The 26,721-nt window shown below is 39.5% G+C and overlaps 1 protein-coding gene across 4 annotated transcripts in view; it reads left to right on the top strand.

The window, feature by feature from the left end:
- gabrg2 (gamma-aminobutyric acid type A receptor subunit gamma2) overlaps nucleotides 1–17,556 on the top strand; it is a 44,957-nt gene extending 27,401 nt beyond the window's left edge. Inside the window, exons 6-10 of one of the 4 annotated variants that reach the window (XM_026234151.1) lie at nucleotides 2,724–2,861; nucleotides 10,648–10,800; nucleotides 12,671–12,876; nucleotides 14,165–14,188; nucleotides 15,658–17,556. In XM_026234151.1, coding sequence (XP_026089936.1) covers nucleotides 2,724–2,861; nucleotides 10,648–10,800; nucleotides 12,671–12,876; nucleotides 14,165–14,188; nucleotides 15,658–15,936 — 800 coding nt within the window. In that variant the 3' untranslated portion in view covers nucleotides 15,937–17,556. Of the gene's footprint in view, nucleotides 1–2,723; nucleotides 2,862–10,647; nucleotides 10,801–12,670; nucleotides 12,877–14,164; nucleotides 14,189–15,654 lie in introns of all 4 variants that reach the window. The other 3 variants (XM_026234150.1, XM_026234152.1, XM_026234153.1) reach the window with 3 other exon arrangements.
- Nucleotides 17,557–26,721: the final 9,165 nt, after the last annotated feature.

Here is a 26,721-nt window from a genome sequence, read left to right as displayed (position 1 = left end):
GGAGACATACAGAGACCGCTAACCGACGCAGATCGCCTAATCCCGTCTATCTACCTGGAGACAAGGTTTGGCTCTCCACTCGGGATATCCGCCTCCGACTGCCCTGCAAAAAGCTGAGTCCCCGCTACATAGGGCCGTTCACCATCCATTCTCAGATAAATCCCGTCACCTACCGCCTGGACCTACCACCACACTACCGGATCTCACCCACGTTTCACGTCTCACTGCTAAAACGTCACACTGATCCAGTTTCTCCTTCCTCCACAGAACCAGAACCGCCTCCCCCTCCAGACCAACCCGAAATCCTCGGAGACAACATCTACCAGGTCCAAGAGATCCTCGACTCCCGGCGGCGGAACGGCCACCTGGAATACCTCATAGATTGGGAGGGGTTCGGTCCCGAGGAGAGGTCGTGGATACCACGCAATGACATCCTGGATCCGGCTCTCCTCGAAGATTTCCACCGACAACACCCGGACCGCCCGGCTCCCAGAGGTCGTGGTCGTCCCCGTCGCCGCTCTAGGATGCCTGGAGTCACCCGTGGGGCGGGGGGTAGTGTCACACCCTCAGCTCGTTCCCTTAGCCCCAGTCACCATTGCCAGTCACCATCCACTCAATCTCCCATGCACCGCTCACGTGAACCGTCACCTGAATACTGATTACCTGCACCTGCACCAGCAATCACCACACCTTTAAATACTCACCTCACTCATTCACTCACCGGCTGGAATCAAGCTTACATGGACGCTCTTTGTGGATCTTCTGCCTGCTTCTTGTGGACCATATTGTGACTCTGTGGAGATTCAGTTACAGCGATTAAGGGAAGTGACTCTTTGTTGTCAGGCCTAGCTTTGTGCTTGAACTCACCTATTGATCAGTGCTTGAAGATTCACCGTCTGTGACCACACTTACCTGCTCTGTTGAAATCCTATGTTAATAAAGCTTCACGAAAGTACTTACCCGTCTTCTCCTCTCCTTGTGTGGATGTGACAAGCATGGGCAGATAAACCGTCTTCCAGAAGAAGGAACTTTTGAGACACTGGTGACACGGCACCTTGGAAGGAGGTACTAGCACCACCAGACAATGATCTGGCATGATTCTTAATGGGCTTCAGACTGTCTATGCCATTCTCCATCTGTTTATATATACATACTCAGCACTAATGAGCAATAGCAGTTAAAAGTACAACATGAGCATTCTCCTCACTCCATAGTTCCAGCAGACCTGATTATCTCTTGGTTTCAAGAGCGCTCATATCTAATACCCTGGAATGATGACCCAGTTTTGGGTGGTGTGGATGATCGCCTTTATCTACAAGTTCCAATGGCTGCAACAATATGTTCTTTGAAAATATATAGCAATTATGTTCTATGGTGGTGTCGATCATCTTATTCCATATCTGTTCAAGAATCTGCTTATACCCATCAGCCTGCTCCAGAGTTTGGGCCAAATCTGGAGACTATTAAAACCTCAGAATTTATTTCACTGCTGCCTAAAAGAAGAGGCAAAAGAAGAAGAAATGGTCCCTTGCAAGTTCAGTTTCTGACCACAGACCAGTGTCTGTTCCAGCCCTTGACCACAACCGGGTGTCTGTTCTGACCCCTGAACAGAGCCTAAAGTTGGCTCCAGCCCCTGACCATAGTCTAGTGATGACTCCAGCTCCTAAGCACTGTTCAGAGATGGCTACTATCCCTGAATTCCTTCCCAGAGTTAATTCATGAGTCCGCTCCAATCCCAGAGATCTGGATGTCCAGATATGACCAGGGAGGTGGTTTCCCTCAGTCGACACTACCGTCGACCTCAAGCCTTGGATAAAAGCGTCTTCTAAATGAATAAATGTAAATGTAACTTATGCCTTGACCCCAGCCTCAGTCCATTCCTTGTGAAGTTCAATCAACTTTGTAAATCCATTTTGCTTGACAATCCTCATAAGGCTGGGGTTCTCTTGGCTGGTTGTGCATCTTTTTCTTCCAAACTTTTTCCTTCCACTCAACTTTCTGTTAACCAGCACTCTGCGAGCAGCCGGCTTCTTTGGCAATGAATGTTTGTGGCTTACCCTCCTTGTGAAGGGTGTCAATGATTGTCTTCTGGACAACTGTCAGATCAGCAGTCATGATTGTGTAGCCTAGTGAACCAAATTGAGAGATTAGTTGATTAGCTGATTGGCATGTCACCATATTCTAATTTGTTGGTGGGTGTTACGAGTGGGGTAGGGCGAGACCCATGGGAACGGAGCGAGGCCGGTTGAGTCATTGGGAAATGAGCGACACCTGCTCCACTCACCGGTGCCGAGTCCCACGGAGGAGATCGTTGAGTGGAGCAGGTGTCGCTCATTTCCCAATCACTCCACCGTCCTCGCTCCATTCCCATGGCTCTTGGCCCTGCCCCACTCATCACAGTGGGGTTTTGTTAAATGTGAACCAATTCTTACTTATTTCAGTCTGTGTTCATTTAATTTATTTAATACAAAAGTTTCACAATTGAACAACATAAAAGCACAGGGCTTTTTTCTTTTGTTTTGTTTTCCAATAGCCACTATTTAGCTATTTGTTGTTTGCTACTATTTCCAAATGTAAATCAAACTCTCTGTGAATAAACAATGTCAGGTTTATAAGACATAAAAGCAAAGTGTTTTTCGTTTTTGTTTTGTTTTGTTTTCCAATAGCCACTATGTAGCTATATATATATTTTTTTTACTATTTTCAATTGTTTGTTTCTGCAGATGGTTACCCGAAGGAGGAGATTGTATACAAGTGGAAGCGCAGCTCAGTGGAGGTTGGAGACATCCGCTCCTGGCGTCTTTACCAGTTCTCCTTTGTTGGCCTGAGAAATACCACAGAGGTTGTCAGGACTGTGTCAGGTACAGTTTCAGGTTTACATCTTAAACACTGCCATACTTTTTTCCTTGTGTTTTTCTATATGGCCAGTAAATGTCGCAAGTGGGTCTTTTATGATACACTATGCTATGTGTACCTGGTCGCCTGATCAAACAGCTTTCAAGTCTAGTGGCTTGATGGGTGTATATCAGGGCTAGGGCTGAGCAATCACCAGACAGCTGGCGCTCATGTACTCCATCAAGAACAGCCTTATCATGGCAAGTCTTTCTGTCATTTTTTGCAGGCTCAGATGTTTCTGTAGTGGTTAAACATGACATATCATTAATTTGGGGTGTATCTAATGCTTCACTTCACAGAGATCAATGCATTGGCCTGTGGCCACGTGCAAAGGGCTGAATCACAGCTGTGGTGATACAGAGCCATATTTCACGACAGCAAGTGTGATCCCATTTAACAGCGTGTAGCTTAAGATTTAAACATTGCAGGGTGGAGCAAGATCATGTACAGCAGAAAGGAGGAGTGAAAAAGAGACAAAAGAAACCGGGGAGATCAGTGAGGGAGCTTGGCTTGTGGAGGCAGTCAGCAGTTTGCAGCCATCCTAATGCATCATGGGAATTGCATAAAAAAAGATTATGAAACGTGTTAGTATAGATACACACTTCCCTTTTAAGGGTAGAGCTATTCTTAGCGTGACCTGATGCTGTGGCACACAGTCGTGCTGTTGTCTGTGTGCATCGGTCTGTGTGATTTGGTTTGAGTCATGAATGCCCTGGGACACATCAACTTCCTCTTCCGTTTACAGATACCCACGGTTTGCAGATGAGACTTTGGCAGTGCTAATCTGGAGGCAGTGGTGGTGAATGAATATGCCTCTTTTTTTGAGGTCATGAGCACTGGACTGGAGCTCCCAGCCCTCTTGATTAATCCAAAATTAACAAGATATTAAATACCCTTTATCATCATAGAGACTAATATCTTCTACTTTAGTTTGCTGAAAAACACCACCATCCTTCACTTGTTTAGATGCCATTGCACAGGTGAGGAGTGGTCCCTGGTTTTCTGACAGCAATTCAAACCCAGAATTCTTAGACCCATGGTGGAAAAGTCTTTTGTAATTATAGGCCAATTTCTAATTTAGCTTTTGTGCCCAAAGTTTTAGAAAAAGCGATCTCTGTCTGGAGTATTTGTTTGTTTTGCGTCCAGTAGTGTGTTTGGGATCTCTGGCTTTAGGAAGCACCACAGTACCTGCGAGAGTCTGCTTTTATGTGTCAACTTTATATTGTTATCTGTTGATTCAGGGGACTCTGCCCTCAGTTGGTTCCACTGAATTAGAGTCTGTGTCTGTTTTTTGTTTTTTTTCTCCACTAAATAAATGTTGACATATGGGATCCCTCAAAGCTGTTTTATTGCCCTCATTTAATTCTCTTCTGTATTGATTTTTAACTAATACAGAGTATTGTTTTGGCTGGACAAGTATTGGCTGGATCTCTAAGAATAATTCTGCCATTAACCCAAAACAGTTACTTGATCCAAATGCCTATAATTGATCATAATTAAATCTATACTGTGTAACTTTAGGCTGTCTAGCAGAGTCATAACATGTTCAGCTCCTGATCGGGTGAAGTAAGTCACTCAAAGGCATGCCAGAAATATAGCTTCCCTTCTCAGAGAACTAAACCGTACATACAGGTAATTAGGCTGCCCCTGAGCTTTCACATAAAATGACGACAACCTATTCTTAAATAACAATTGTTTTAGTGAGAAAATGATGGGTAGTACTATACTTACAAAGACAGCTAAATTAAAGAATTCCCAAGCCGTAAAACATTCTGCCCACTTATGTAATCAGCCTACGGAGTTAAAGTTTCTCACTGTAGAACTATGGGTAGCACTTTATTTTACAGTCCAGTTCCTCATGTACATACTATGTACTTATTATAGTAATTACAATAACTATGTAATAACTAGGAACTAACCCTGAACCTACCCCTAAACCTAAACATACCCAATGTAGTTACCCTGTATTACCCTGTATTACCAGATAGATAAATACACTAAGTACAATATAAGTACATGTAAGCACACGTACTGTAAAATAAAGTGCAACCGAACTATGTAACTACAGATACAAATACTATCAACCAGTGTTGGGGGTAAGACATTACAAGTACTGGGAGTTACATAATCAGATTACTACTTTCAAGTAACTTGATTAACTAACGCATTACTTTTTAATTGACAAAAAATACTGGGCAGGGTTTTTATATATATATATATATATATATATATATATATATATATATATATATATGTATATAAATTATTCAGGATATATATATATATATATATGACCTCAAAAACATTTGCGGTAAATGTCCAAATTCTGGGTTTTCTCCTATGATGTTTTACCAAAGTTGCTTTAAGGCTTGTCTTCAGCAAGGCAAATGCATGTTTAATTTAGTTTAGGTAAGATGATTGACTTGACATTACACGTCTTTGTCTTAAAAATATGTTTGGTAAATGTTGTGGTGTGTTTTAGGACATTGTCCATCTGTACTGTACGTATCAGGTTGGTAGAATGTGACTGAATCTGAGCTGATATAGTTCTAAACACTCATTTAACACAAATTTCATTATCAACCATGCACACCCATTCCATGTTCCATTCGGATTATGATCCTTCTCTATAGTCTTCCCATCTTTCTGGTATGGTGGACCATAGTTCCATCTGTCCAAAGGATTTTGTTTAAGAACTGGTCAGGGTTTTTTTGGTTTTTTTTTTTTTTTATATGTTTTGGCTGAACCTTCTGTTTTTACTTCTTTGGACTTTGATAATGAGACTGTTGTCTTCTGTAGTCAGTCTGGCTGAAAGCTCTTCCTAAGCTCATCAGTCCTTCTTTTTTTATATACATTAATGCAAGTGAAAAACCTGGTGACAAGTACAACCAAAATAAACCGGACTAAATAAGATTTTCTATTCAGTTTCTCATTTTTAAAACCATCGTTTTGTCTGATAGAGTGAGAATCTAATACTTTTATTTGAGTCTAAATCCCTGCCTTTTTCTTGCTTCCTTATGCAATAAGATAATCACGGGGACAGCTGTAAACAATGCCTTCACCTCCGCTTCTTTATGTTCAATCAACAGTGAATCTCATCTTACAACATCAACACCTAATTAACTTTGAGATTTATTTTTTTTCTTCTGTAATAGAATATTGAATAAACACTGCAGACTGGTCCTCAAAGCATCTGCATTGACGATCTAATTTCTGCCAGATATATCTAAACTTTATCCCTCTTTGTTTGTTTTTTTTACTCCACATAAGATTCAGAAAGCATACCACAGTATCCCAGCCTCTGTTACATATTCTATGAATAAGACGAGAGTCTGTCGTTTATCACTGACTAAAGTTGCGGCACTTTTGCTTTTTCGCTAATTAGATCCTGTCTTTGCACATTTATTATTATTTTTCTGTCCCCAGCACATCCAGGGTTTTTGTTCATCAGTGCCCTGATTGCTCTGTGAAGATAAGCCCCTTTTAAACCAATAAAAAAATGATATGTTATGGAGCTTACAGGTAATAAAGAGGAAAAATAAGGTTTCTCCCAATTTGAAGGTCAACCAAATTCCTATTTAAAAAAAAAAAGGCCCTTAAAATGCGCTTGACTGTGAGTATTGTGTACTGATGAATTTTTTTCTGTTAATAAAATTAGATTTTTTACAGCACTTTGCGTCTCATTAGGGAGACATACAAAATCTGCAATGATGAGGGTCTCCTTGAAGTTGGGGATCACTACCCATTTTGTGCATAGGCAACATTTGTACATAGAGGTCTCTGGCCTGTGCTGAAGCTATCTTTCTATACGTGGTTGCTTGTGATGTGCATACAGGTCTCAACAATGCAGGAAAAGAGAGATATAAAAATGCTGCCCTCAAAGAGAAGTCTGGGAATGTTCCTACTGTGCAGAGATAAAAGGCAAACAGACATCTTACATCGTCTTTTTTAACAGACTGTCAGATGAGATCTCTGAGGTGCTGCGCTGTGCTCTCATTAGGGACAATCTGAGCACTGGGCTGCTTTGAAGTCCGTGAGCTGAGAATGAAATTAACACAATGAGATGACGCAGCTACTTCAGTCAAACATTCACTGCATCTGAGCAGAAGACTGATTCACTGCCCTGTACCAGCATCCGTTTTTCAGCTGGAAAAAAGCAATGTGACAAAAAATAGCAACAGTTTCAAAAACACATTGTGCCTTTGCAGCTTTGAACGATGGCTGATCAGTTATGCGTAAGGACTAAACAATTAATCACATTTCAAATTCTTTAACAGAACATACTCGTATCGATGGTTGTGATTATAATGATTTTATGTAACATTCTTGTTTTGCAGAAGTATATTGTTTATTGTATATTTCAGAAATTGCAGCTGTACCAATCATGTAGTACAATTCTGTTTCCTACATTAGCTCACTATAGATTATAGACCTATAGATTCATTATTAAGTGGTTACAGTTTTGAAAAGAGAAAGTTGTTACATGTTTCATGTTTGTGCTTTGCCGCTGTCTGCCTTGTTTGTCTCCATAGTTACCCTCAACGGTTGCCTTAGTAATTACCACACCCCTACCTTGTTTGCTCCCATAGTAACTAGTTACTACACTGAAAAAATTATAAAAGCAACATTTTAGTTTTTGCCCTAATTTTTCATGAGCTGAACTTAAAGATCTAAGACTTTTTCTATCTACACAAAAGGCCTATTTCTCTCAAATATTTTTCACAAATCTGTCTAAATCTGTGTTAGTGAGCACTTCTCCTGTGCCGAGATAATCCATCCACCTCACAGGTGTGGCATATCAAGATGCTGATTAGACAGCAGGATTATTGGCTATTATTGGCTGGTCACAATAACATGGCACTCTAAAATGTGCAGTATTATCACACACCACAATTCAATTGAATGTTCATTTCTCTACCATAAGTCGTCTCCAAAGACAGAATTTAGCAGTATGTGACGAGTGGGGCGGGGCCGAGAGACGTGGGAACGAGGAGTGAGGCCAGGTGTAGTGATTGGAGTCCCACGACGGCAGTGAAGGACGAGAGAGGACCAGGCCTGGGCCATATTTTATGTGTTTGCTTTTTATTTATGCGCACCAGTCGTGTGTGAGGGGCTGGTGCGCTGTTTTGTGTTTATTTTGAATTATTAAAGTTTCGTTTTGATTGTGCTCCGGTTCCCGCCTCCTTCTTCCAGACGATTAGGAAGTTTTTATTATTACACAGTACATCCAACCAGCCTCACAACTGCAGACCACGTGTAACCACACCAGCACAGGACCTCCACATCCAGCATCTTCACTCCCAAGATCTGAGACCATCCACCTGGATAGCTTCTGCAACAATCGGTTTGCATAATCTGTTTGGAAGCTCATCTGCTGCTCATCATCCTCACCGGGGTCTCAAGCTGACTGCAGTTCGTCATCGTAACTGACTTGAGTTTGGCAAATGCTCACATTCAAGAGGTGTTCTCTTCATGGATGGTTCCCGGTTTTCACTGTACAGGTCAGATGGCAGACAGCTTGTATGTCGTCGTGTGGGTGAGCGGTTTGCTGATGTCAACATTGTGGATCGAGTGGCCCATGGTGGTGGTGGGATTATGGTATGGGCAGGCGTATGTTATAGACAACAAATACAGGTGCATTTTATTGATGGCATTTTGAATGCACAGAGATACCGTGACCAGATCCTGAGGCCCATTGTTGATTCATCCACGACCATCACCTCATGTAGCAGCATGATAATGCACGGCCCCATGCTCCAATGATCTGTACACTATTCCTGGAAGCTGGAAACATCCCAGTTCTTGCATGGCCAGCATACTCACCGGACATGTCACCCTTGAGCATGTTTGGGATGCTCTGGATCGGCGTATATGAGAGCATGTTCCAGTTCCTGCCAATATCCAGCAATTTCACACAGCTTTTGAAGAGGAGTGGACCAACATCCCACAGACCACAGTCAACAACCTGATTAACTCTATGTGAAGGAAATGTGTTGCACTGTGTGAGGCAAATACTGACTTTCTCAGTTTCAAAGCTATCTGGCTATTTTCCTTTCATCTGCAATACTTTGTTGAGCCATGAGTTAATGGGATTGAATGTTATCAGTTAGCTCCCTCAAGATAAATGTCTATACTAATGAGTCTTGCAAAACCCATCAGACACTTATGGTGGTGCCTTATTAGTAAACACTGAGTGTACGACATGCTCCTGGATCATCATCCTTGTTGATCCTGGAACAACATTCCAATCAACCAATCAGAAATGAGATCTAATTTTTCAGCAAATATCTGTTTCAGGCTTATGATCAGGGTTAGGTGCTTCCACACCCTTGTTAATCAGCTATGATTTACCTCTGAGTTTAGGAATAAATAATGGGTAAGGTTAGGCTTAAGGGTAGGGATTGGGTTAAGTCTATATATTTAGACAATAATGTTGATCCGGGATCATCAGAAGATGTTGATCCAGGAACATGTCTTGCTTGGCAAAAAGTAAGATGTGTCACTTCAGTGTAGCATGAAAAATAATCCTCAACAAGGAGATATGAGTTATTCCCCCAGAAAAACAAACCTGTGCTCACTTGTTGCCAGTGTCGTTCTGTCACTGGAGTGGTCAACAAGGCCTCTCTGACCTCTGCCCTACACTCTCAACATGTGCTGCAGTTTTCCAAGAGCAGACTGGTGCGCAAGGAAAGTCCGGATGATCCAAACTGACAGTACCAATCTCCAGACTTGACAATACTTTGTTGTACTTTGTGTATACTATGGATGATTTCTTGCCTCATGCAGTGTGAAGTCACTATTCTTTGGCCCCCGAGGAGCAGGTCTTCAGACATAGAAAAGTTTTCAAGCCAGTCTAGATCTGGATAAGTTTAGCACAGATAGGGTCAGCCTTCTGAGTCTGTATTATCACACTAAACCTTGCTTCTGTAGCAGTATGTTTTTGAATTACAGCATCCATAACACTTTAACATACTCTCACACTGATTTTGACTGGACAAAGTGCTGATATACAAGTGTGTGAATTGTTTACATTTTCATTAGTCTTCCCATTAACGGCATTATTGTTCATTCAGACTTCAGAACACACTTTTGTTCATTAAAGCTCAATGGGCTCAGGGGAGGCAAGATAGACTCCCACTGCTGGTGTCGCTGTTGGACAGATTTACTCTAGAAAAATAAGGGATTTCTATGCTTTGTAATTTCATATTTGTTAATATTTCGAGGCACTGCCCTCCTTGCCTTAATTTTTACATCCCAAATTACAGAATTCACACCAAATAGGGTAATGAACGTCATTTGGAGTGGGCTTTGCTCTCACAATGGTATATATTTAAGAAAACTGAGGTTGCTTCTGGTTTTGTGAATGCATTGGCCGTTGCAAGTATTGTGAGCGCCTGTTCTGCAGCAAGGAGGACATGTCTTTTTTACAGCACCCAATTATTTGGATGAGTCAAATTGCTGTAGCAGCAGCCCCTGTGTCCAACAGTCTCTCCCCATTCAGTCAAAGATACCTTACCAGTCTAATATCTGGATGCACTTAACTGACTTTGTTTCTTGTGATTCTTGTGATCCTTTGGTTTAAAGGAAAGCATGGTGACTCGGTAGTGTTGTTAAGCATCAGGATACACCTTGGTTAATATAATTCCCAGACTGTGCTCGGCTGAAAAGATGGATGTTTTTAATGATAACTGAAATAATGAGTGAGTAGGTGCGTGCTATTGTTAATAACATTACATTTTATTTTGTCCGCAGGAGATTATGTGGTTCTGACCGTCTTCTTTGACTTAAGCAGAAGGATGGGTTATTTCACCATCCAGACATATATCCCCTGTACCCTGATCGTTGTCCTGTCCTGGGTTTCATTCTGGATCAACAAGGATGCAGTGCCAGCCAGGACCTCTTTGGGTAAGACCTTCTGTTTACATTCTACATGATAAACCGACTTTGTGATGTGACACTATCCCTATTTTCTTAAACATTTGTTCTGTCTATTTATTATCTTAACACCCTTTAAACAAATTTACTTGAGAATACAAAAAGAGTTCTGTCCATGAGATGCTAAGGTGGTGGGTGTGAGTGCCCTGAATATCCTGAAAGAACCCATCACAAATGGATGTAATCAAAAGGGAAGGCGGTCTTGTATTTGGACAGAGGCTATAAAGGGACACACCATTACTCCAGGGTTAATTTTAAATTGCTGCTATATGAGATTAATGCAACTGAGACCACATCTGTGCCTGGCACTAGACCCACTTGGCCACGTCTTTTGGAAGCTGAGCAATGAGCTGTTCAAGGACCACCAGATCTTCTGGTGTCACAGAGCTGATGGATCATCATGAATGGCCTACTGTTTTTCCCCAGCTCGACGGACAGAACACTGCTGCGGTTGCTCTTGGGTGTGGACCACACAGGATGACCTGCTTGAGGTTTGTAATGCAGGACTTTCTGCACAGGTATCTGCTGAGATGCTACTTGGGCTTGATTCAAGAGGTCCTGATGTTGGGTTTGATGGAGTCTGACTAGTGAATTGTCCATCTCATCAAGGGTCGAAGACTCCACAGTGAAGATCAATTTCCGTGCTGACGCCGAGATCGTTCGCTTGCTTCAGTGAAAGTATAACGTGCTTAGCGTTTTCGACTTGTACATTACATGTCACGGGCTGATGTCACGTGTCGTTACGGGATCTTTACGGGTTGTGTGTGAAAGCACGCACATATCCCGGGTCATCACTGGCAGTGTGAAAGTGCAAAATCTACCGACCCTGGAACAATAGCCGGGACACTTTACCCGTGTATTTGCCGGAATCGCAGTGTGAAAGAAGCTTTTCACACTGCCCCTTTTGCAAGTGAGCCAGAAATTGCAAACAAAACCACACATTGCATTGGACAGCAGGGAAAAGCATGGCGTGTCAAAAACAGGCTAATCATGGAGATCATTCAAAGTGTAATTTTTATTATTTTACTGATTTGGTGTTATCAGTTACTAACGAATATGAAGCAACTTATGTACAATGTAATCTAAACAATGTATTGATTAGTGTTTAGAAAAAATGAAGATGTGCTGCAAGTTGGTTCCGGTGTAGAGAGCAGGGACTTAAGTGTGCCTACCACGACATGCTGACAGTGGCACTGCGCAGAAGACGGATTAGGTATAAGGTTTAGGTATTAGTATAACTCAACACTTTCCCATAATGCAACTCTGACTACAGGAAGCTGTTAACTAAAAAAGGCACAAGTGCTTTATGCAATTGGGTCGGATTACGTTCAGGTCTGAATACACCCTCAGTGTCCCATTTGGTTTTCTCATCCAGCACAGCTGTACTCAGATGCCGTAACTCAGGAGTCGCCCAAGGCCAAGTTGTATGCCTTTACGGCAGTGAGCCTCCACACAGAAGCCTTTCGGAGAGTCAGACAGGATAGGATGTGCCTCCTGCTGGTGGTTCAGTTTTGGGCATCTCAAGCCTGGTTCTCAGTTCAAGTGTCAATTCTGGAGGAACCTCTATAGCTTCGCTTCAGGAAAGATCTGATTTCTCTGGCCTAATACATGTCTTGGCATCCTCTGCCATTCATATGGAGGATTTGGGTTTGGGCCTATTCTGACTCTTCAGTGATTAATGCTTTTAGCCTTGTCTTTCAAATGGGTTTTACAATCGAAACCACAAGCATGCACTAGCCATGTGAAAAATAAATATCACAGATAGAACTTAAGTAGTCTATATGTAACAGACATTGCAATCTCCATGTTCTTATTCAGTATTATTTACATTGTTCCCCAGGAATCACGACTGTGCTTACCATGACCACTTTGAGTACCATTGCTAGGAAGTCCTTACCCAAAGTGTCGTACGTCACCGCTATGGATCTCTTCGTATCGGTGTGCTTCATCTTTGTTTTCGCCGCTCTGATTGAGTACGGAACGCTCCACTACTTTGTGAGCAACCGCAAGCCCAGCAAAAACAAAGACAAGAAGAGGAAAAATCCTGTGAGTACACTTTCTAAAACAATTACAATTTCTACAACAATATTAGAACGTTGTTATACTAGTAATATTTTTCTAATTTTAAGATCGAGAGAAAGAATTGATAGATAGGCTTGATGTGTACCCAATGTGAAGATGGTACCTTGCTTTGGTTAAATTCTAAGGCAGCATCAATCCCAGACAGTATTCTTGTGAGTTCAGTGTAAAGAAACAAGTAGTGTATGTATTTATAAACGAATCAGTCTAAAGTTTGACTAAAAATGTGTTTTGTAGTTAAATAAACCTGCCAGAAAGTGTTGAGCAAGCATGTGAATTACATGTGCTTACTACAGTTTTGTGTTGTTAGCTTAGCAATTAGGTCTTTATTGTTAACTCTGCAGGAATCCACTTTGAGTGCTAGATGAGTCTTGTGTGCTTCATGTGAGGAAAGCTATTTGCGATGCACCTAATTGATCGTTAGCTGTTGTCCATGAAGAGCGTTTCTAATCAGTCACTAATGAGTTTCCATTACGCCTATGCAGGCGGTGACGGCTCACTAGGTTTTGGAACATAATGTGCAACTGTGCATGCTAGAAGCTTTTTTTCTCTAGTTTCTCCATGTGGTCAGATCTGCCATCGTGGACCACTTGTGTCAAACAGTGTCACGGAGCAGCGATGCCCTTAATCTGAATCAGTTCAGCAGCAGGTTTGAAGCGCAGCCTTAGATTTTCATCTCAGCGTGGTGCTCACATCTGTAGCTCGAGGTGGGCTGATCTCAGCAAATGGGGTCGTTCCACTTTCAGATGATTAAAGGGGTGCCAGAAATGTCTTATTTGATTTTAGGGTTAAAAATGTCAGGCAGATGAATGTGTACTGATTCTCAAACCAAATTCGACAGTTCGGTTCCCAGTCAAAGGCACGCTCTGGAGTAAAACTCTTCAAATAAAACACCAAGAAGCTTTTGCTGTAGAAGCGTTTTGATCTCTGCAGAGTTGAGAGTCTCCTCCTATCATGCCTTAAAGTTTACATAATATCTAAATGTATTTGTGAATGCACTTTGCAGATGTGTTCTCCATAGGAATGAGCAGTCATTCTAGTCTGTATTTTAAGACATGAACCTGTTAATATATGCTTCCTTGCACACCCTTCCTCTGTGTCTATGTTTATGTGTGAGGTTGCAGTAATTTGTTCTCTTTCCACTTTCAGAGTCTTTTTTGCATTATACTGTATGTCTGTCTCATGTTGTTGGTTTGTTTGTTTGTTTTCTTCTTTTCATTTTCTAATATGTTTTTGTTTCCTGTGTGGACAAAAGCTCCTGCGGCTCTTTTCCTCAAAGGTATATTGCACATGTAAAGTTTACTAATCATGCATGTTTCTGCCTTCTGCTCTTGTGTCTGGTCTTTAGATTCACTGCACTAACATCTAGTGAGTTTAACACTAGGCAGTGGGACACACTTACCTTAATGTAATAAAACAACAGCCTTGGCTGAAAAACTTGCATCATTCTTTTCACTAAAAAGCGGCTGTCTTCCTCCTCCTCTGCGTGTTTGAGGCTTTACACCTGACAGAAACAGTCAGCAGAGCTTTAACAGCTTGAAATAGCTAACCACACTGATTATCTTCATCCCAGTTGAAGAGTATGAGTGTGATGGCTTTGGCAGATTATCTTTCAAAAGTCATTGTGCATGAAGCCTACATTTAGCTTCTATTATGGATTAAAAGATATTCCTCAAGAATTCAGAAGAGAGGGAATTAGATCAATGTGCATTTTAGCATAGCAGACTATTAATTCAGTGTTTGACAAATTATTAGTGTTTGTCACTAATAGTGTTAATGAATTTGTAGTTGGCTAAATAAGTGACAGTGAACCAAAGGAAATTAAAAAGGGTTTTGAAACAGATGTCCAACCTATTTTTGGGTCACAGCCCACCAGTTGAGAACCACAGTTAAAAACAAAATAAATAACATTATGAATGTATATAACTAATGTAAGACAGAAGAGGCTCTTTGTCTCTGAACGTTGTTGTATTTCATTCAGTTAAAGCTGTGAATTCCACTGTATTTCTTTCTTTCCACATGCCAAGCTATCTGTGCTCTTGTGCTTCTGCGAAACCCTTTGAGAAGCGAGTCACATGACAGTTTCCGCCTCGGGTGACTCTGTCCTAAAAGCTACGTACTGTGCACCCAGAGAAGCGAGCGTGAACAGCTGCTCATGCTTCGTTTTACAAAGGGATCTGAAGCACTCTTCCAGTGCTGGGCGAAATGATTGCCAATCCAAAAATGTGGATATGTCCCAATGATCCCATGATTTTGATGGGAAATATTTACATGCAGGTCTCGTAACATTCGTGCATTTCAAGCGTATATTCAAACATATATTGTAATACTGTTACTGGCCAAGATACAGAACTGAAAGTATATTAATACCGTAGTATTTATCTGTTCAGTGTTGACACATAATGCCATGTTAGACAGAGCCATGTGGTCTCACGTGGGAAACGTTGATGTAGTGACTGATGATGCTTTATTATTTTTGCATGATGCATATACTAGTGTAAAATAATCATTGCACAACATTAACACAGACAGATAAATGTGCAATGAACAGCCATGATACATATGAAATATATTTTATTATTTAACTATTAAAGGAAGTAAGAAAAAGCAACTATTGCATTTAATCAAGAACGCATTCTCCTTGTAATATTAGGTGCAAAGTATCACTGACAGACGTTTGAGCGCAGCTCCGTACAGCTGTGTATTTAACGGGACTCTTGCTGATCTTGTGTTCTCTTCTTAAAGCAGGCCCCCACTGTGGACATTCGCCCACGCTCAGCGACGGCCATCCAGATGAACAACGCCACCCACATGCAGGAGCGGGACGAGGAGTACGGCTACGAGTGTCTGGATGGGAAGGACTGCTCCAGCTTCTTCTGCTGCTTCGAGGACTGTCGCTCAGGAGCGTGGCGGCATGGCCGTTTGCACATCCGTGTCACTAAGATAGACTCGTACGCCCGCATTTTCTTTCCTACCGCATTTGGTCTATTCAACGTAGTTTACTGGTTTTCCTATCTCTATCTTTAATTTTTTGTTTTGTTTGTTTGTTTGTTTTAAATAGGCTGGCCTTATTTTATGTTACAGATTCCAGCAAGACCCTTTCTTGAAAACGTTAACCCACTGAAAACATTTAAGGTGTATTGTGCTGTTGTTTTTATCATCTGTTGTTTTTTTCTTAAATCTCGTTTTAGGATTTGTTTATTTTTTTCGTGCACTTACGTAATATGTGAATTGTTTAATTGTTTTCAAGAAATCATATCTCGTGCATAAAGCAAAAGCTGTAGCAAAACAAAAAAAAAGGGGAAAGGGAAAGTCAGTGAAACCAGCGAATATGTAAGATTATTCCTGATATTTCCAGAATCATGTAGAGCGGAAAGACCTGAGTATTGCATGGCTACATGTCCCCTAAAGAGCAATCACTAAAGAGATTTTGGGAACCTTCTTCAAATGCATGGCTGTCAGGCCTATATGAGGAAAAAGCAATCAGTCAAATATTAACAAATGTGTCAGAGGATTGATTTGTACATGCTCTTATCATTTCTAATTATTTGTGCATTCTAAAGCACAAATGTACAAGCGTTTGCAGTTTATGCCATTTGTAACCCTGCAGTTTTTCATGAGTTGGTCATGGCTGGTGAAACATATGGTCACCTGTACAAATGTTGTAAATAGTTGTATAATGTAGTGATATACATCATTCTGCATGCACCTTTTAGGCCGAAAATAAGCAAAAGTCTTCTGTTGTCATCAATTTATAAAAGGCAAAAAAGAGTCAGGAAAACTCAACTTTAACAGTTCAGGCTACATTTTACCACATTTCTTGCCACAACTGGATGTCAGTCATTTATACAGTAAATGCACAATGATATTGTTACATGTATAAATAAGTACTGTATTCAATTTTTTGCATCATTTTGGGTATTGGTATGAGTGTGGTATATACCCACAGAATAAGTATTAACCAGAAGTTAACTCATCTTTCAGTTTAAACAAGTTGCTGAGGTGAGTATTCTGATACTAGTCTACTGTAGTCATATTTTATTATTAATGTCTTTATTATTTTATTTTGTTAAAACTAAGATGGTTTTGTTTACGAGCACCATCCTAAGTTTTCCAGAAAAATGTAACAGAATGTTGTCAAACAAAATGTCTATATGCATTTTTTTTTTTTTTGTTCATGTATTAATTTATGTTGTTGTAATAAACTGGGCTAAAAACATAGGAGGAGGGTCACCATTGCACTTTTATACATTTCAGTTGACAAAAACTGAGCTTCAGTGAATTTAGTAACTAATTTGTAGATGTATATGTTAATGTGTGTGTTACTCCGCTTCAGTTTTGTTGCATTTAGCAAATGGCATGTATGCATGTAGTAAATATTATCTTTAGAACATTAATATGCATACATGGGGAAACAAATAACAAACTAGCATTAATAAAACATAACATATGCATGCACGGCCAACTTTCTATTTTAATGAACCATCAACTTCAGAAGTCTCACCCCAGGTCAAGTGTATGCTCAAGTGTTATCACTGAGAAATATATGAGTAAAAACCACCAAAACAAATGCAACTAAAACACTGTGGACAAAAATCTGAGACGGGCCAAAGTGTGAGGATATAATCAAGTGTACAAAAATAAAATGCAACTGTTTGGTAGCAAAAATGACAGATAAGTAAAATATTTCAGTGACACATAATCTAGACCTGAATACAGTTTGATTTCCAATCCCTATGCATCATCCTTCCAGCCGAACAAAGCAGCATACGGTACGCTTCTGCCTTCTGTGGCTATGTGTGCATCTTTATATTTTTTCACCATACATGTGAGCATGGTTCATTTTTGATTCGTTTATACTCGTATTAAAATAAGATGTCATTGGAGTCTTCTTAAAATCATCTTTTGAGAAATATCAATTCTACTGTCAACCCTTTGTAGAATCCGTTTGCTTTTTGTGTGCCACCTCCACTAGAATAGTCATATTTGTGAAGCTCGATTAGTTTCGTTGATATTCTGGATGTTGATACTGAGAGTCACCAGAGCCACACCCCAGAGACAGCACCTAGCCACGAGTAATGTGCTGTTTATTATTTACTGTAGGACGACACGGATGTGTAGCAATAGGAACTGTGTGAATGTGGATCGATGTACTGTCAAACTATAAACCATTCTGCAATCTACCATCTAAACAGCTTATTTCAGCAAGCTTTAATATAAGTACTATTACTGTCAAAAGGTTAATAAAGGCTCACTCTGAACTGCCCCATCCCACAACAGGACATTGCTGGAGATTTTCATTGAGCTAAACAGCACTTTTGTTCTCTCTATTTCTTTGTTGATATGCTGTTTTGAGGATTTGTTTTATTTATTTATTTATTTTTTTATTTTGTATGAATATTTGTTTCTAACACATACAAAAAAATAATAATATTACAATATCACAATACTCAATTATTTGCTACAAACCTTAAGATGAAGATGGACAATTTAGATTTTAGTTCAGATCAAACACGCTGAAACTCGCTTGGAACTCTGTTAATTCAGATAAAAAATCATTTTAGTTGAAGGTTTTAAAAATTGTGTGTGTGTGTGTGTGTGTGTGTGTGTGTGTGTGTGTGTGTGTGTGTGTGTGTGTGTACTTGTTTTTCTATTCTGGTGGGGACTTAAACCTGAATACACACAGACTCATGGGGACTCATGTCACGGTGGGGACCTAAATTGAGGTCCCCACGGGTAAACAAGCTAATAAATTACACAGAATGAAGTTTCTTGAAAATCTAAAAATGCAGAAAGTTTCCTGTGAGGGTTAGGATTAGGGGTAGGCTTGGTGTAGGGTGATAGAAAATACGGTCTGTACAGAATAAAAACCATTACACCTATGGAGAGTCCCCACAAGGATAGCTGACCAGACAAACTCGTGTGTGTGTGTGTGCGTGTGTGTGTGTGTGTGTGTGTGTGTGTGTGCATGAGAGAGAGAGTAAACTTGTTTACTTGTTTACTTGTTTCAAGTAAAAAAGATGCATTTATTTATTTTTCAATACAAACCTCAGTTGAGAATGTTATATTTATGCTTTAAACCAGGAGTTTTTGAGTAAATTTATCTTTTCTTTTTTTTTTTTCTTTTTTTTTTTTTACAGTGTGAAATCTGATCTAATGTAGTATCTTTTTTCCTTTATCGTGTTTGTGTAGTACAATAACTGTAAAATGTGTGAGCTTTATTACTTCATCTTCAACACTTGATCTAAATTGTTCAATTTCAATTGTTGTTATATGATTTCTCAGTTGATTGTTTGGGTTTGCACTAAAACACATTGGTCTGATAAAGCATTGTTAAAGTCTAAAGCTGTTAACCCCTGCAGGGTGATGTCCCACTTTCACACTCAACTGCACAAATATCATCACATGTATGAATGGATAAATCTCACAAACTGAAAGTGTTTTGGTAACAAATACATTTGTGAAGAGCACATGTAAATAATAAATATTGTTACATACTTGGTAAACACTAAATCATTGACCAAGCTTCTTTATCAGTAATGAGCTGCAAAGCAAAGAGACTGAAACTAAACTCTCAGCTGTTCAGCGTATCTAGATATTTATGGAGTAGTGTACTAAAAGGACACTGATAATCTCATGTAAGGGTTTGCATTATATTATTATATGAACTGAAAATCCTTTTCATAAAGGAAAAGCACAGAGCTGTGTAATTTTTCAATAAAATGTTGCATTTATAAGGTGTATGGATATATTTCATAACAGAGAATAATTATAAGAGACTATTATGATTGTACAATATTCATAACGAAATACAGTGTGTCTTATTCACACACTGGGTCCAGGTTAAGAGGCAAAACTGCTGTTTCTATGTAAATAAAGCATATTATGAAATGCACAAGATTGACAAACTTTTTTATCTGATGCTGTAAACATTCATTTATTATTGCCCATGAAAGCAGGCATTAAATTCAATTAAAATTAAAGTAAGCACTTGAAGTGATCATGGCAGATCTTTTGTGTGTTAATAAATACGGTACTGGGTAAATTACTTCTGAATTGCTTTCCTTACTGTAGACAATGACATAATCTGTTAGATTACACATTTCTGGTTATGTAATCTGACTACTTTTGATTAAATTTTATATTATATATTATTTTTTATATATTTTGATGCCACATACATTTAAATAGTGCAATCTTGCACTATTTTGACATAAAACACAATAAGAAAATATTCCATCCTCATATTACCAACAAGTGCCTCACAAAAACAGATTAAGGGATAGTTCACCCCAAAATGGAAACATTCTGTCATCATTTACTCACCCTCGTGTCTTTCCAAAACTGTATGAGTTTCTTTCTTCTGTCACACACAAAAGAAGATATTTTGAAGCATGTTGAGAGTTGCTGGCAGCGAACAGAAGCAATCAGATCAACAAGAGAACAACAACAGTATTCAAGTGTCATGACAAGTCTCAGTTAGTCTAGCACAGAACACAGAGCCAGGGTGTTTTTGTTTGTTTGTTTGTTTTAAGAATAGGATAGACAAGAAAAGGAAGAGCCAGAGAGCATTACAATAGTCCAGTCTGGAGAGAACAAGAGCTTGGACAAGAAGTTGTGTGGCCTGCTCTGATCTTCCTAATGTTGTATAAGGCAAACCTGCAGGACCGGGTCGTTGTAGCAATGTGGTCAGTGAAGCTGAACTGATGATCCATCACAACTCCTAGGTTTCTGGCTGTCCTCGAAGGAGTTATGGTTGACGAGCCCAGCCGTATAGAGAAGTTGTGATGAAACAATGGGTTAGCTGGAATCACCAGGAGTTCAGTCTTACTTAGTAAGGTTAAGCTGAAGGTGATGGTCATTCATCCAGCTAGAAATGTCCCTCAGACAGGCTGAAATGCGAGCAGCTACCATCGGGTCATCAGGCTGGAATGAGAAGTAGAGTTGGGTGTCATCAGCATAGCAGTGATAAGAAAAGCCATGCTTCTGAATGACAGATCCTAATGACGTCATGTAGATGGAAAAGAGAAGTGGTCCAAGTACTGAGCCTTGAGGAACTCCGGTAGCAAGGTGGTGTGACTTTGAAACATCACCCCTCCAAGACACACTGAATGATCTGTCAGAGAGGTAGGACTTAACCCACAGGAGAGCAGTTCCAGAGATTCCCATCTTTCTGAGGGTGGACAGGAGAATCTGGTGATTAACAGTGTCAAAAGCAGCAGACAGGTCCAGTAAGATGAGTACCGAGGATTTTGAAGCTACTCTTGCTAGTCGCAGGGCTTCAGTAACCGAGAGCAGAGCAGTCTCAGTTGAGTGGCCACTTTTGAAGCCAGATTGGTTGCTGTGCAGGAGGTTGTTCTGTACAAGGAACATAGAGAGCTGGTTGAACACAGCCCGCTCAAGTGTCTTTGCAATGAATGGAAGAAGGGATACCAGTCTGTAGTTTTCTAGATAAATGCCATAGCAACTGGTTAGGAACATCCTAAAAAATAACTAGAAAAAAACAGCTATGGTCACAAGTTCCTTCGTTACTAACAGAGTTCAGTGGAACTTGCGATCGTAGTTTGCTAATGATGTTTTTGGGTAACGCACCTCAGAATAGCAACCACATAGCAATTTATCTGTTTGTCTGAGACGAGCTTTTAAAATTACTTAAGACACTCAAAGTCAAATGCGAACTTTGAAAGTAAAATCACTAAGAACTTGATTGGCCTTCAAAAATTATTGGAAATGGTTTAGCAAATGAGTCAATAGGACAGCAGACAGGCAGACAGGTGGGAAGTCGTGGCCTAATGGTTAGAGGGTTGGACTCCCAATCGAAGGGTTGTGGGTTCTAGTCTCGGGCCGGACGGAATTGTGGGTGGGGGGAGTGCATGTACAGTTCTCTCTCCACCTTCAATACCACGACTTAGGTGCCCTTGAGCAAGGCATCGAACCCCCAACTGCTCCCCGGGCGCCGCAGCATAAATGGCTGCCCACTGCTCCGGGTGTGTGCTCACAGTGTGTGTGTTTGTGTTCACTGCTCTGTGTGTGTGCATTTCGGATGGGTTAAATGCAGAGCACAAATTCTGAGTATGGGTCACCATACTTGGCTGAATGTCACTTCACTTTTTTAGGACTCTCGGGAACATAAAGTATAATGTGAGGCGGCCACAGCTTTTAAAGCCATTCACTTGTGACCTTCAGTTACGATTTTGAAAAGACTGTATTCACACTTATGTTCGAGCGGATGCCGAGGGCGATAACAGAAGCATGTCTTTGTCAGCCACCATGACTTCTGAGAACAACTGCAGAAAACTGCCCAGAAACACAATCACAAAGAACAGACACAGCAGGCCAAACTTCATAGGTTCACCTTTGGCAACCTTCAATGGGAAATGAAGAGAGATGCATGATGAAAGTTGCAGCAAATCTGCTTTTTTGTGTTAACTGTCCCTTTAAGAGTCTCGACTGGCAGAGAGAAAGCTGTGCATATTCTGTTTCCAGTGAATTTCTTGTTGGACTGTCAAGTCATGTTTGTCTCAGGTCTTATATTAGAAAGCTGAGCAACTATCCTCCTGATCTCAGTTGAATCTTTACACAGTCACACATTCAGTGGGTTATAAAGGGGAGAAGTGTGGGTTCCAGTACTGTTAAAATATCTTCTTTTGTGTTCCACAGGAGAAAGAAATGCATTCAGGTTTGGAACGAATGAGTAAATGATGACATTAATTTTTTCCGTTTAATGTGGATTTGACTGCCAGGGCTTGTCAGCAGTGGCTTTACACAATAAAACACTTTATAAAAGCATCATCCGTTCATCAGATGACAAGGCGAGGGTAGAGCCACCTTCCTCTCGCTGCTCTCCACAGGAACATGACTAAACGTGCTTGCCGCGAGACAAATCTGAGAACAAATACAAACAGTGAGGATTGCTGTCGGACATGGGCTGTCATTCAGCAGCACTGGAAACTACAGCTGAAAAACCAACAGCTTCCTCAAGCACACAAGTCACTCAAGTCAGTCTGGCAATGCACAGCAGATTTGCTCCACTCAGTGGATAAATGCAGTAGTGCTACTAACTTTACATTTTTCAGAAATGTGATAACAACCATAAAAATGCTGAACTTCTCCTGTTGAGGACAATTTTACAAATTTGATGAGTTACTATCCTCTGAAAAGCATGTTTGCTATTAAATGTCTTAAAAGGTGTGATCAACACTGCATGAGGCTATAACACTTGAACTCTCTCTCTGAATTTGATTTTATTTCACTTATATTGGCTTATGGCATGAAGTGCCGCATGAAAGATAAATATAAAATATACATACCTATAAACATACATAAAATATATTATTAGTGGATAAAATATGTTGTGCACTACAGCATAAAATATTTTTAATGCAATTATACTATATATACTATACATAAGGTATGATTACACATTTCTCCATGTTTAGAGGCCTAGATAATGGTTCAGATAGTTGATTGTTTCTCTGTCTTGTTATTATCTCTGGCTACAGTTCAAGCTAATCATAAATCAGGGTTGAAGACATGCTTTCAGGCTCTTTCTCACACTGCTCAACTAAATCTGACAATATATAAAGAAATAAAACTGCTCATGGGACTTGTTTGGTCTAACACAGATGTTCTGTGATTCTGCTCCGATCAGAGTTGGGGAAAACTACTGTCAAAAACAGTGCTTTGTCATATTGCGTTAGTTCATTAAAACGAAAATAATTGAATTACTTCTTTACTTTTGTAATACTTTTTGTCACCTGGGCTGGGCTTGCTGATCAGTTTTTTAATAACGAAAAACAAAAAAGTTATATTTTTGCCAACTGTAAAGGCCCTTTCACACCAAAAGTGAAATTAATAACCCTCAGGGGTTTTTTTATGGTAATATTTTTTCTATACTGGTTTTTGTAGTGATTGGGCTGCTTTCCACATCAGGTTCTTGTACTGTTTAATGCATTAAAGAGATGCATTCCCCAGCACGTAACTTTTATTACAATTATGCACATATTGCCATTTCACCCCAGTTCATCATAACCTTTTCTACAAGATTGTGAGTTTGTAGGAAACTCCTGAAGCAGCTGGCCCTGTTATAACTGTACTCCTGTGTAACTAACATGACCAAAATTAATAAATAAGAGAATATTTAAGTGAAACTAAATATATGAATTCCATTCTAAATGTATCATTAAAAAAAACAAAACTGCACTCTGAAAACAACAGATGATTTAATTCATTTTCTTTGATTTTCATTAGTGCTGTCAAACGATTAATCACATCCAAAATAAAAGTTTTTGTTTGCATAATATATCTCTGTGTTCTGTGGATATTTATTATGTATATAAACACACACACACACACACACACATATACACACACACACACACATATACACAATCAGTCTACATTCTGAAACTATTTAAATGTCCATATTTATATTCAAATACGTTATATTATAAATAAATATATTTAATATATAAAAATAGCCTATTTTTCTGAAATATATACATGCATGTGTGTGCATTTATACATACATAATAAATATACACAACACACACACATATATTTTGTAAACAAAAACCTTTATATTGGAAGCGATTAATCGTTTAATATATTTCTCTTCTTAATAGTTGGTCACGTACCAAATTTTGAGACTATTTTCATATCAAAATCAGCTTTCTTTAAAGAAACATTGTCACTGTATGTTGAGTAAAGCAGAATTGAATAGCAGATCTATATTTTAACACCTGTAGTGAATCCTTAGGGAATAAAACAAGATTGAAGGCGATGGAGAACTTTCAGTTGTGATTGAGGAGCTTTGGGACAATGGGATAAATTACAGCAGATCTCTATGACAGAATAACTGAGTTAACACCTGTTTCTATTACATCCTTTACATTTTACACTAATAAAGAGGCATTTCTATTTTATGTGTGTTGACCTACGGTCATAAGGTCAAAGACTGCATTAAGAAATGAAAATAACTGTAGCTTCACTTGTTAATCATGTTAACATTTTCTGATCGAGGTCCATATTCTGGTTAAGCATCTGTTCTGGCGTTTACATAATAACCAGCAATTGAATCTGACAGGTTTTACTGATGACAATGATGGAGCAGGACTGCCTTTGTTCACATCATTCAAAACAAATGATATTCTTGGGTAGGAAATCAGTTAATATGCATCATTTTGTTTATCTAAAGATGCACTGCTGAAGACTTCTTCTTTTAACTTTAAAAGAATACCAGCGCATAGAAAAAAAATGCCATGTTCTTGCCCCTTCATCCAATTAATTTTTAATGAGAGCTTGAGACTTTCGGAGAGAAGTCTGGTTTAGTTGAACTTTGTTCAAACAGGGAGTGACTCTCAGTTGGTTCAGTTTTTCAAAACAATGAATAAACTAAACCAATTTCTTTCAATGTGGTCAAAACAGCAGTGTTTTTTTCTGAGAGTGTTTTTTGTACACTCTCAGAAAAAAAGGTCCAAAATTTGTCACTGGTGCATTACCTTTTCAAAAGGCACACTTTGTACCTAAAGAGTCCAAATTGGAATCTAAAAGGTCCAAAAGTGTCCCTTTTGAAAAGGTACCGCCCCAGTGACAGCTTTTGTACATTTTTTTCTGAGAGTAGGCCTTGTTTTGTGTGTTATGGAGGGCTTAGCTAGTTGTGCCAATAATTAGCTACTACTACTTCTACATAAAGACATGTAGGCACTGGTTCCTGGGTTAAGTTAGACTGCCTCCTAGCGGCGAAACACTGAAAATGTGAAAGGTTTTCGGAAAGTAAACCATTAGATTCATCCACATAGAAAAGCAGCAAAAACACACCTGATGTAAAACATACCTTCCTCTGCATGTCACCTAATTTAGTTTCAACTAGACTCAATACATCTAATATGTCATGACAGGATTGGAAATAATACCACAAGTTCCTGGACCCCAACTATGAAGGTAACCAATGGACCAAGATATAATATAAATAATTGATTACATAGACACTGTTTTAAAGTACTATGCATAGAATTAAAAATAAAAAGAGAAATGGATCTATCATCCCTTACGGTTTCTGTAAGATATTGTACTGAATAGTCATTTGCAGCTATTGTATATTTGCCAATACAGATATCTAGTGAGGAAGCACCTCTCTCCAGAAGACGCACAGGCTTCAAGAATAATTGAATTAACTCTGTCACGTCTGGTTTGAGCTGTACTCCAGGATAGGATCCAGTCAGTCAGTACAGAGGATTCAGAACAACTTCTCTAATAACCAAGGCATTTTACTAGCTGTATTTTGTTTGTTTCTCTCTCCACAACGGACCGGACTCATCAGGTTGCGAGATCCAGCGGTGCTTACAAGAGAAACTAGGACACAGAGGACACAGAGGATACTCGCCACAGGTTTGTTTGTGACGTTAGGCACTTCATTAATTTAGCTACCTCAGGGTTTCTTCTTTTTCTGTGAGTTTGTTTTTATTTGTTTCTTGAGCAGAACATAAGACAAAATATATAGAATGATGACACCATAAATAAAAAACAAAAGGATTGTCTTTTTTGCATTGCTCGATCAGACTTAGGCTCAGAAGTTCACACGATGAAGGAAACACTTTGAATTCAAATGACTCTACTAGTTCCCAGGGACCTTTTTAGATTTGTGAAAAATCTGTTGAATAAAGATACATGAGTGTTCAGTATACTGTGAGAAATATCTAAAAGATATGGGATTAATAAACAGGATCTAAGAGTGAATACATAAATTGTTTTATTTCTCATTCCCTCAACATCACTGCTCCACACTCCATCTCAGTAGGTGGCAGAATCTGC

This window comes from Carassius auratus, chromosome 46 (assembly GCF_003368295.1).
Source record: "Carassius auratus strain Wakin chromosome 46, ASM336829v1, whole genome shotgun sequence".
NCBI classification, from domain to species: domain Eukaryota; kingdom Metazoa; phylum Chordata; class Actinopteri; order Cypriniformes; family Cyprinidae; genus Carassius; species Carassius auratus.
The sequence above is the reverse complement of the archived record's forward strand: the minus strand, read 5'-3'. Positions and strand labels throughout refer to the sequence as shown.